The sequence below is a fragment of the Pararge aegeria genome, chromosome 18 (assembly GCF_905163445.1).
Source record: "Pararge aegeria chromosome 18, ilParAegt1.1, whole genome shotgun sequence".
NCBI classification, from domain to species: Eukaryota; Metazoa; Arthropoda; class Insecta; order Lepidoptera; family Nymphalidae; genus Pararge; species Pararge aegeria.
In genome coordinates, this window is record NC_053197.1 from 9,467,169 (window position 1) to 9,479,726 (window position 12,558).

At 35.5% G+C, this 12,558-nt stretch overlaps 1 protein-coding gene across 1 annotated transcript in view; it reads left to right on the plus strand.

Moving 5' to 3' along the window:
* Positions 1–694: 694 nt before the first annotated feature.
* LOC120631408 (serine/threonine-protein kinase SIK2) overlaps positions 695–12,558 on the plus strand; it is a 100,405-nt gene continuing 88,541 nt past the window's right edge. The window contains exon 1 of the mRNA XM_039900979.1: positions 695–1,332. Within this exon, the coding sequence (XP_039756913.1) occupies positions 1,189–1,332 (144 nt within the window). The 5' untranslated portion in view covers positions 695–1,188. The remainder of the gene's footprint in view (positions 1,333–12,558) is intronic.

The window sequence follows — 12,558 nt, forward strand, 5'->3', positions numbered from 1 at the left end:
ATGTTAGCCGTACAGGGGGTGTGCATTGCTGCAGTCCTGGGTGGCTTGTAAAGCGGTGAAGAAGTCTTTAGATGAAGATTGGAGCTCACGAGCAAGCAGCGCCGTCCGAATAAAGCAACTGTGCATGTGCATTCGGTTAGATAAGAGAGAACCATGTTTTGGGTGTTTTCGAAATGACAGAAATACAAATGTGCCGTTATTTATAAATCATGGGCATGCATAATATAGGTACTCATTAATCCTATAGAATTAAGATTTGCATCCTATGACTTGGTTAGGTACCTCAAGTAGAGTGTGGGATAGGTACAGTTCGACCCCGCACTTACCGGGAGAAGCTGAGGGCAAGAGTAGTGATTATAATAAAGTAACGATTTGATACGAGGCGACGCGACGCTCTATATTGTTTTACTTTGTATTCGATTTTGATCTGATTTTGATTTTGATTCGAAACTGATCGGTATTTGGTATATTTTAATTTATGATACTGTATCCTGGAATCTTGTATAAGCCTAAATGTTACGGGTATGTACAGTATCGTGCGTATTTCGATGACCATTACACGCTGCTGACGTCACACAAAAGCAATATGGCCGCTAAAAGCGCGCGCGTGTCGCGTCGAAGGTATTGGGCTATTCTATACGAGTACTCGACTCGAGTCTCCCTCACTCGACTCGAGAGACGAGTAGTCGACTAGAAGCCCGAGTTCAGTATCCGGTTGACAGCCGGTGAGGCGGCGGCGTCATGTTTCTGTAGCTTACGCTACGCGCGCCGCCTCTGCGCGATTTTCTATCAATTGTAAATATATTTTGTACACAAATATCTTACGTGCAGTAAAGCCTTAACAACCATTGTGCAAGTGACTGTAATCCGTATATTATGAACGTTTTAATTAACCTCGTACATACATATACCGTAAATAATTAAGTACATCGAATTGTTGCAATACCTTTGATACAATTTTGATTGAGCACTAAATGACTATACAATATAACGTCGGTTTTATTAGACAAATATTGTAGTGTAGTAAATTTTGTTATATTATTATGTTTACGGTTAGTAAATTTTTTGTGTTAACGGCATGTAAAGTTAAAGTGTTACGACTGACTAGTTTTGAATGAATTATAAATAGTATCACGTACCTATAACTAGGAAATAAAGTTGGTGAGGTGAAATTGATCGTCAAGTTTAATGATATCCAAATCAACAATGGCGGATCGTGATCGTCCTGCGAAAACCCCCATCAGGGTGGGCTTTTATGACATTGAAAGGACCATAGGCAAAGGGAATTTTGCCGTCGTAAAATTAGCGCGACATCGAATAACGAAGACTGAGGTAAGTAATTCTATTTCACAGTATGTAGGTGTACGTCATAGATAGGAATTTTCATAAGTGTATTATTCTTAATACTTAACATGATTCTTATAAGAATCCGGCTCGAAGGACTAATTCGTAACTGTCTATAAATTCATCATGATATTCATGTATCACTTCATGGTCTTTGATTATTTTCTTTTTCCATAGCCTTTAATGGAGGCAAACAAGAACACTGCAATTTTTATTAAAAAAAAACTGATAAATCTATAGCGAGCTATAGAAAAAGTTTTCGAACTTAATTCAATATGTATTTTACTTTACTTATTAAATTATAAGTAGGTACTTAGGTATGGCATAAAAATAAAATTGTCAGTGGATGAGGATTCAGAGACGGGACAGGCATGATATGTCATATTCTCAGGTTGGTAGGAATTTTATACAAATTTAGTTCTTATGCAAACAAGTCTGCATCTAATTATTGTAAACGTATTAGCTAGGTGTAAATACGAGTAGGAAGAGAATTTGCTAACAAAACAAAATTATATATAGAGTTTTGACCAATCACTGTTTAGTTACTAAATAGTTTTTAATAGTCAGTTGAAATACATATAGGTTAACAATATATATATATATATATCGATCGATTCGATTTATTTAACCATTATAGGTAAATAAATCGATCGTAAAAACAGCCAATAAGAATACTTACTTACCTAAATTTAAATGTAAGCAATGATTAACGTACATAATATACCTAAGATAGCTACATAGGTTTGGTATTTACCTAAGCCTATGTTTGAGCGTAAGAAGCTAGGTATGTTCTTACACCCAAACATAATATGCTTACCTACGCAACTAAAGTAACTCTATATTAACACCTAGAAATTAAAAAAAATAATTTTAGCTCTTATAGGTAGGTAGGTCTAATATGTAGCGATTAATTTAGTTAGGAAACCTTTGTATATTGAAACCTAATGGTAAAACAACCCTAGTCCCTACGACTAGGGTTGTTTTACGTTTCGATTTCGGTCCCTATTTCAATCGGTAGACCTGGTATTTTTTAAACATGTACCTAAATAAAAAAACTTGTGTTGTGCATAAAAATCCGTAAAGTACTCGTACCTAGTTAATTAAGTTAGGCAACGTTATTTCGTAACCACTGTAGGTTTATTTCGCAGGTGTAATGTTAAAAATGCTTAATTATTTTTACACTCTTTATTTACCCAATTATAACCGATGCAACGTAGGTAGATATCTATTAATGACGGGCTTACGTAATTATATATAGACGTAATTGCACACAGGAACTAAGTAATTTAAGTTACGTTCAATGATATTTTGTTTCTAAACGAAACCTTGTTTATGTAAGCTGTTGGGTTATCGTTTCCTGTAGATATCGTTGGTATAATTAATTAATCACATTAGCTTACATATTAAGGATCTTCTACCTTTGACCCAATGAATGGTTAACAATATTGTAGAGTGATAACTCATTAGTTTGCATTTTGCCAACTACTTTTAGAAAAGTGATTTTCTATCATTGGAAAAAGTATTTTATTAAAGAAAGAATAATTAACGAAATCATTACTTATCTATATATTATAATAATATAAGAAGTAAATTCTAAAATGGCGTGTCCTGAAAAATAGCACATTATAACGGAGTTTCATTTTGTTTTCTGTATGACACAATTTACTTATTAGCATATAGACTATTTAGCAATAAACAAGACATATTTAAAGTAGATATTAAAATATCCCACGATTCCGGCGCAATTATTTTGTGTGAGTGCAATTTAGGATGTCCAATCTGTTAGTAATTCGTGCCACATTGTTTCTTACCTAGGTATTTGCAATAAAACAAAAAGTTAAAATCTTGGCGCAACTCTGTTGTTATTATTATTGCAAACTCTGTTAAGCCCAACGATAAAGTACCTACTCTGCGTGGAAAAAGCATTTCACTAGTAGATCTCTTAGCCAATTTATGAAACCAAAATTTTCTATTTTTGAAATCTTACGCGATATAAAATAGATAAATAAAAGATGAGGGCTGATGTAAGAATTTTTAAAATATTACTGAGAAATAAAAGCACCTGTGTGTATTATTCGCATGATCCTACTTTATCCTTTTCCATTTTTTTTTGTTATAAATGTGAAGCGTGAAGAGTCAAGAGGCTATATATAAGCAGAATGGCATCTTTTGAAATTGTAAAGCTATGCTAGTAAATTAGTTGAAAATATTAGGTATATTTGCGAATACCTAATAAATAGGTATTATATCAATTTTAACTAAGTGAAATACGTGCTATCTTTGTAGATTATAATATTATTATTGGTAATCGACCAATAATTATCATATATTCTATTATTCATCTCGACATAATCATAATAAGTAATTAATATTTATATATTAATATAATATATTATATTCAGAATTCTCACGGTCTGCTGTAATGTTTTGTTTTTTCAGTCTGTTTCGCTTAGTGGCTGTACAAAATATTTCGTAAAACCAAAAGACTATCGTTTAGAAATAGTAAGATGTGTTGGCCATGTAGTAAAGTCAGAATAGTAGAGCAGAAAATAAACGAAAGCTTTTAGAAATAGCAAAAGCAATAGGACTTAGGTTAAATCCTCTAAGATGATATCGACAAAGGATTCGTTGTTAAGCTAAATTTGTTTCTTCTTTGACGGAGAGATAAATTTAGATTAGATAATATTATTCTCGTAACATTTTGCTATTAATATAAAATTATATTTTTCTGTGATGTGATACGTGAACGCAAGATTATTGATTTGATGGAATATATTATTGAAAGTCTTTCTCATTTTATCATTTGGATAACGGAGTGTGTTAGAAATTTAAAGTGATAATAGATCTTACATTTATTTTTGAATTAAATTTTACCGGGGACGTATTTGTTAACAAACTGACAAGACGGTCAATGTATTCTAGCATTCCTAATTTAAAGGTTTATAAGCACGATATATATATAATTTGGATTTTACTGTACGGAAGTGTAGAAGGCAAAAGAGTACAGGGCAGATCTCCAACCTTATCGAAACGATAATGACATCTTATACGATGCAGTGATAGGGATAAAATGAATAATGATTATACGTATCCTGATAACGTTAGAATATTCGTCATGTCAAAGGACGAAACGTGAAGGACAAACAGATGAAAAGTAACTGAAGGACCAACTTACTGGGTTAACATTGTCTACAATGTTGATATTAAGCTTAGCTAAAATTTCCTACAATCCGCGAAAACGAGGAAAATCTGTGCGGTGCAATTTTTAATTTCTTGAATCTACTATTTTCTACACCAAACAGAACTTCCTAAATGTACTGTCTACGCACATTCCGCTTTCTATTGCACTGTACAGATTTTTATTGGTTTCGCGCATAAAGCAAATTAAGCCTATGTTCATTGTATATAATGAAAATCCGCAAAGTAACGCCTGCTTCTATCCAATATACAAAGTAATTGATAATTGGACTGTCTGTAATACCTTGTTACAGCGGTTTCCATAATCCTTAGTTACTTGAATAATTCAGATGAAATCTAGTCTGAATAAAGGCCTTATTCACCATTCTGTATTAAACTTATTTTGCCTACAAGTAGATAAATATTATGTTTATTCACCTTATTTTCTGATAATCTCCTGCGATTTACAACGGCTGAAAATAGGAACACGGATTAGACAATATATTTCTTTTTCCAGAGTTATAATGAGAAAATAGAGCTAAACAAGAGTTAAAATTATCTTAGCTAATTAAGTGACATGAAAATGCAAATAGATTTTCTTAATCGTTTGTCAGTACACCGAGTCACGAGTGCATTGTGTTTTTGTTTTAAAAGAATCGTGCTACATTTGAGTCAATAGATTCAGGCATAAAATTATAATACTATTGTTAGCGATTACGTACCCGCCACTTCGTCGTTATATTTACTGACTTACAGAAGGAAAAAAAAAAAAAACTTTAGGAAACTAGATATTATGAATGCATACTTTTACAGTGGTAATGCCTGTAAAAAATGTATCTAAAACCTGGTCTGTGGTGAAAGATATGTTATGCAAACCGCACCAGTAAAACTTATAACATAAAACACTCGCGGCGTCCCTTTTGACTTCTTGCATTCTCTTTGCATTATGAGATTAAGAACCCATGCCCAAAAGTGATTCGTAGGTTATCATGCAACCCGTACCTTTACGCTTTACGCTGCCATAGAAGGTCGTTCATGTATCATCACACACATACACAGACAGACAGATAAATCGGTCAAAAAGAGACTCTAGCATTACACACATTTGACATTACTGTTATCAGTTTAAACCATATCACTGAGAATCATGGTATATACTGTATTTATACAGAGAAACGCAACTGATAACGTAGTTTTAAAACTTTTTTCTGCCTTCAGAAGCCTAAAGTGTAAAGTGTTTCCTTGCCGACGTTCCTCATATTAAAAGACTTAAAATCAGTAAATTGCTTCTGAATGCCACACATCAATTGTCAAATTTTTCCTCCTAGTCAAATTTTAATTAAGTCAACATACTCGTATCAGTATTTGGTTTTGGAACCATTAATTCGTTATAGTAGACGAAGTTTGGCCATCATATTAACAGTGTTAATTGTCGCATTTATATGACTGATTAGTTTCTAATGGGTACGTAATTAATCCGTCACGTGCACATTCCATAAAATGGGGGCACACGCGCCTTACGTGATCGTAACTGAGACAGTATTGAGTTTGAGTATTCACATCGGAAAGTTATACTGAGCATAAAGTTAAAAATACGTTATCTGTTTATTACATTATGCACGAGCTGCAGATAACCTTTATTGGATTTTTTATTTATTGAACTGCTACATATAAATACGACAGATGTAACGCAGTCAACAAGTCGTGATGGATGACCTCATTCTTGGGTAAACTATGACTACTCTCACAACAAATGCGTATTTGAAACGAGGAAGAAAAGCGCTGTGTTGTCGATGAGATCAACTACTAAAGTGTTATGTTACGTTTCGATGGTTAAAAGGTGTGAACCAGGTGAAAAATATCTCTGAGCGGACTTTCAAAATATATCATGTGAAATATCGATTACCTTTCATCACCGATTAGTTGTCTATCTTCTTACCAGTACTTAGTTTACCAGAACAGATTAAGTATCTTGTTTTCTAAATATATTTTTTGAGTCACAATAAATATTGTAATGTAAGTGATTTATTTAATGTATGTCAGGCATGCATTTGATAGCAGACAGTAGACACTAGACATGAGTTTACATTATTGCAAGAGTGGCTTGTCGAAGTAGGTCGTTGGCCGAATACCGTCGACAACGATGACTCACTGTGTTTGAAACGAACAGACGTCAACTTTCATTTACAATTTTGATTTAATTTCAATTAAGTAAATCAGTATGATAATGTAATGGATGACGAATAGATGAAAGGCATTGCACGAGGACATGGCGGTGAATGAATACATCAAAATAACGTTCCTAAACGTCCTCGGCCTTCGTTGAGCTGTCTGTTGTTTAATGTGTTTGTGAATAGATAAAACGTAAAAGTCTACTAGTATATCACACAAGCCACACAATATCGTGATACAAAAGTAGATTTATAAGTTGTATCTTTTTATTATGATGTAGTTGAGTAACATAATTACTTAGGCTGACGTATATTCTTTTATTCCCAATAGTTTTTCCAATAATGATTGTTTGGTTCTGGTGATTTATCTATAGTCAGTATAGTAATAATATTTTTGTTTGAAACTCTATCTTTATCGTGAATTACTACTATATTAGCGGACCCTCGTGACTTCGTTCGCGTATGAGTCAATTGAGAAGCTATAATATATCTGATGCTAAAATCATAATCATCGTGGCTATATACCTACTATTATTTTACGTGGTACACTGGGTTAGTAAGTTGTCATTATTTTAGTTGATACAGACATACATACATACACCCTCACAAACTTTCGCATTTATAATATTAAGAAGAATGGTACGCATGTATCCGATCGTTGGCCTTGCTAATTGCTGTTATTTGTGAAGAGTTATGTCTTTTATCTCCGACATTTTTTATCAGATCTTCATTAAAATTAGGCACTGCATGTTTTATAGTATACAATTTAAAATAAAAAAAAAAAAAATCTAAAATCGCTTCAATTTTTAACGGAGCTATGAAGTAAAATTGATATAATTTTTCATCCGGTCTCCCGTAGGAAACTTATTGTTAATCGGGGTAAAAGGTATCCTATATGTTGACCCAAAATATCAGCTACAACTATACCGAGTTTTATTTAAATCCGTTCGGTAGTTTCCCCGTGATGCCCGGACAGACAGACAGACAGACAGACAAAAATTAAATAAAAATCTGTTTTGGACTGTCTTATCGATTATAAATCATCCCCGGTAAAAAAAATCAAAATATATTAAATGTACAGAAATCTTCCAGTTACAGTTTTATTATAAGTGTAGATTTCCTCTTATCCTAAGTGTATTGGGTACAACAAGGGCATTGTATAAATAATGTTATAGGTCTTCAAACACAAATGTTTCTTATGACTCTAAATTATTATTCTAACTAGAAAAGAATAATTGGCGCAGTGGTGAGCATATGGGGATGATGTCAAAAGCTGCAAAGAACTGCCACATATAAGACCACGATCTTATTGATTCTCGGTGTGATTGCCCCTGCCCGGGTTAGTACCTACCAGGGTGATCCCAGGTGGGGATGCTGCCATACCCTGGGAAGATTTCTCAATTTTCTTCTGAATGTTAGTTATCACTCTATAGAAAATACGTCCCACTCAGCGATTTAGCGTTCCAGCACAATGCTGCGTAGAATGTTGATGATATTTTTTGCGTGGGACGACTACTGCCCCAATGTCTCAAACGTGAGCGCAGCAAATTCATAGAACTTACAAATATTGTATTGGCCGCTAACTATGGGCCTCATAAAAAGGCTCAGAGTCACTCAGCGGGCGATGGAGAGAGCCATGCTAGGAGTATATCTACGTGATCAAATCAAAAATTAGGAGATCCGTAGAAGAACTAGAAGAAGAAGAGATGGAGACAATCTTGAAAAGATAGTGGTCACTGGCAAAGTGGAAGGAAAGAGACCTCGAGGACGTAGTCCGATTCGTTGGTCGGATCAAATCCGCACTGCTCTCGACACTTGAGTGCATACGGCTTTAAACGTTGCTCAAAGCCGAGTCAAATGGCACAAAATCGTCCAAAAAGATGTAAGTGGAAGGGGTCACGACCCTCAGCACTGAGGAACACGACGTAGAGAGAGAGAAGAACTAGAGTTACCGACATAGCTCAGCGAGTCGCGAAGCTGAAGTGGCAATAGCTCCGAAAACCGATGGACGTTAGGGTCTTAAGGTGCTGGAATGGCGACCCCGCACCCGTAAACGCAGCGTAGGTCGGCCCCCAACGAGGTGGACAGATGACATCAGGCGAGTCGCTGGGAGCCGCTGGAGGCGAGCGGCCCGGGACCGTGTATTGTGGAACTCCCTACAAAAGACCTATGTCCAGCAGTGGACGTCGATTGGTTGACTTCATGATGATGATGATGACAAATATTGTTATGGACATTGTATTTAAAAACTTATTACGGAAAATACTCTTATACCATAACAGTTTAATGAGAGCATCTGCGAAATATTTCAAGGAACGTAACCATCAATCAGCGGTTCAGCATAGTCGGGTGAGGTCGAATTGTTGCCGCGTCCAGAAATACCACGGCATCGACCTTGCCTTCGGATGCACGCACCGCGTTGTTTTTATTATTTAACATTTTTTCCGCGTGAACCATTAGCGCCAAGGTGATGGCCAGAAGCTGTTGCGGGATCAGGTAATACCGGAATCAAGAGATATTCCTTTTAAGTAATGCAAAGATGGGGTTTCTCAGAATGTCTTCTTGTATTTCATCAACTATTTAATGAATATTTTAATTTGTCAAGTTAAGATTAATTGTTATAAATCCGTGGAACATTTCTGTGTAATTCAAATTATATTTCTATAAACTGTTTGTTGCAAGGAGAATCACTTTGGCATTTGATGAAGAACTGCCATTACTTTCTTTCTCATTGTAAATGATTGCATTGTTTTGTGAAACGTTTTAAACGAGATAAGTGGTTTAATCCGCTCTCTTTACAATGTTTTTAAGAAAGAATGCTATCTCGGGTAAAACGCTGTCTGTCATTGTGTTAACAAAAAATGTTTTTTGTAAGATTAACATTACTGAGTGAATTCACACGCATCTAACAGTGATCGATGCTACTTTATCACGATCTGATAAAACGCTGGGAATAATAATGTGAAGTGATTTGTTACACCGATCCATATCTCACGCCATCCTCCGAGTTTAAACTTACCAATTGGTATTAAGAACGTTAAGAAAGTGAACATGAAGATAATGCGTGACGGGAACGTATAATTCAAGCGAATATTTTGCCAGGAAATCGTTCCGTATGGCACGCGCTCGGTTTACACTGGGGCGCTTGAAAAATGTTCGCTTGACGCAAATGCGTTATCTATTTTGGAGTTCTGCGTCAGACGCTCGTTCTTATCTGTACTCAGCAGTCTGGCGGTCACACTGTGTGATATCGCGATCTGTTATTAGACTGATACTTTCACCTACATTTGATATCCCAAAAACAAATACTCCATAATAACAAAGTAGAATACATATTTTTATGATATGAGAGCGGTTTATAGTGGAGAGCGGTGATAGCCTAGTGGTTACGGCTTCGACCTCTCCCTCAGGATGACCGAGTTAGATCCTCGCCACGCACCTCTTACTTTCGGAGTTATGTGCGTTTTTAATTTAAGAAAATTTGAATATCACTTGCTTTAAAGTCAAAGGAAAACATCGTGAGGTAACATGCATGCCCTTGAGTTCTACATAATGTTCTGATAATATTAAACAATATAATGGTGTGTAAGGCAATCCGTATTTGGACTGAGTGGTGGACTACGGCCTACACTCTTTTCATCCTAGGGGGAGACTATTAAATTCCTCGGGAGATAATTATATTCCTCGGGAGATAATTATATTCCTCGGGAAATCCTTCTCCCACATCTTTATAAACTCTCAGAGTACTGGCGCACAAGTGGAAATACAAAGATATGTATAATAATAAAAGCGGGTAAACTTCTCCTATTCCATGTTCCCGTGCTTTAGGTGGAGACGTTAATTATATCCCTTGTCAGGGGATCTAATTTTAGTCTCCTGCCTATACTAGCCCCGCTGTAGTGGGACGGTAATGGGTTGATTCGTATATCCTAATGTTTAAACTTTCGAAAGAAAAGTTACAAAAACGATGGGTCATTCAGCATGCCGGATTACGTTTTTCACGAGATGCGATTCAGTTACTTTTTCTTTCATTGGATATACAATAGCTTTAACAACCCGTTCAGAAGTTTTTTCTACAGCCGGAAGCGTGTGTTTGATGCGTTTTTAACAATATCCTATTTAGTTAACTTTGTGCTTACAGCTAAAGTTAACTTATCATGGTTTGTTAATTTGATGCGAACTTTGATCTGTATGTACAGAGAAATAGTGCGACTTATAAATGTCGTAATATCAGTCTTCATAGGGCTGGTCTTAAATTAGGATGTCTTGGGTTCGATACCCGGCGGAGACAGTTTGGGAATTTATGATTTCTGAGGTTTGTTAGGCCTCGATTGTGGCTAGTTCCCACACTACCGACAAAGACATGCCGCCAAGCGATTTAACGTTCTGATACGATGCCGCGTAGAAATTGCCACGGGGTATGGTTCAATATAACTGACATACCTACCCCTAACAGGTCCAATTTGGGAATTTATGATTTCTCAATTTTCTCTGGTCTGTTCTGGTGGGACTAGCCACGGCCGGAGCCATCAAAGATGCCGCGTAAAAACCGACTAGTTGTGCTATATAAGCTTTCATACCCGAACAGGTTAGCCATCTAAAACTGCATCGGAACTTACCAACGGATGAAATTGCAGTCAAGGGCTAAATTGATGATGAAAAAAAAATATTTTTTACTTCGTGTCGAAAATGTATGTAAGCGTATTATTATTTAGCTATTGCCCACATTCTTCGTCTGCATTTACGGTTTTTTACAAATCCCGTGGGAACAGTTGGTTATCCCGTGACAAGCCTAGGTCACCCTCCGTCATTTTAACTAACTGTAGGCCAGAAATCAAATTGATTTTGCATATTTATGGCGTAATTTCAAGACAACCGAAGAAACAAACACACTTTCTACTTTGGCAAGGATAATATTAAACAATATATATAAAGGAGCGTTGCACTGGCTCAAATTGAATCCAAGGGGGTGGCCAGATATTCTTGAAAAAGGTTTTCCGTGCCTACAACAAAGGGAGGGAGGTACTAGAATGGAGGGCACTACGCTTTTCCACCGTGGTCTACGTTCGACGTAGCTGAGTAAAGCACTTTAGGCGCCATAACGTACATTTCCCGTGTTTTTACAAAAAAACGTTCCACGCTGAAACAAAAGTTGGTTAAAAGCCTCAAGTAAAATAAGTTTGTTACAAGTTTAAGTATATCGTGTTGAAATTTTTAACTTCGCACTAACTCGTGTTCCATTATATGTACCTATGGTATTTTAACCGACTTAAAAAAAAGAGGTTATCAATTAATTTCAATCATATTTATGTTATACTAGCTGTTACCCGCGTTCTTCCTCCGCAATTTTTACGGTTTATTACCCGTGAGAACCAATTTTGCCTGTGATAAAAAGCCTATGTCACTCTCCGTCCTTTCAACTAACTATATGCCAAAAATCAAGCTGATTGGTTGCTTAGTTAGGGCGAGAAGGAATGACGAACAAACACACTTTCGCATTTATAATATATGTAAGAATTATTCTCACAAAATAAAATAAAATATAATAAAAAATTAAATAATGATCCTAGAGCGGGCAGTTACCTTGGCCAACGAATTAGTTTGGCCATCCAAAGGGGCAATGCGTCTTAGGAACTGTGCCTCGCTGCGGTGGTTTTGAAGACGTTTTAGATTTTATTAGTTTTACATAGTTTATTTTAGGTTATATTTATAAAACAAATGCGAAAGAAATAAATAATTATACTATATAAAATATAATAAAATAAATATTAAAATTATTTTTATTTTTATATTATTTTATATAATTATTAGCATATGATAGGCTTCATAAACAAATATATAAAACTTTGTAGGCGTTTGTATGTAT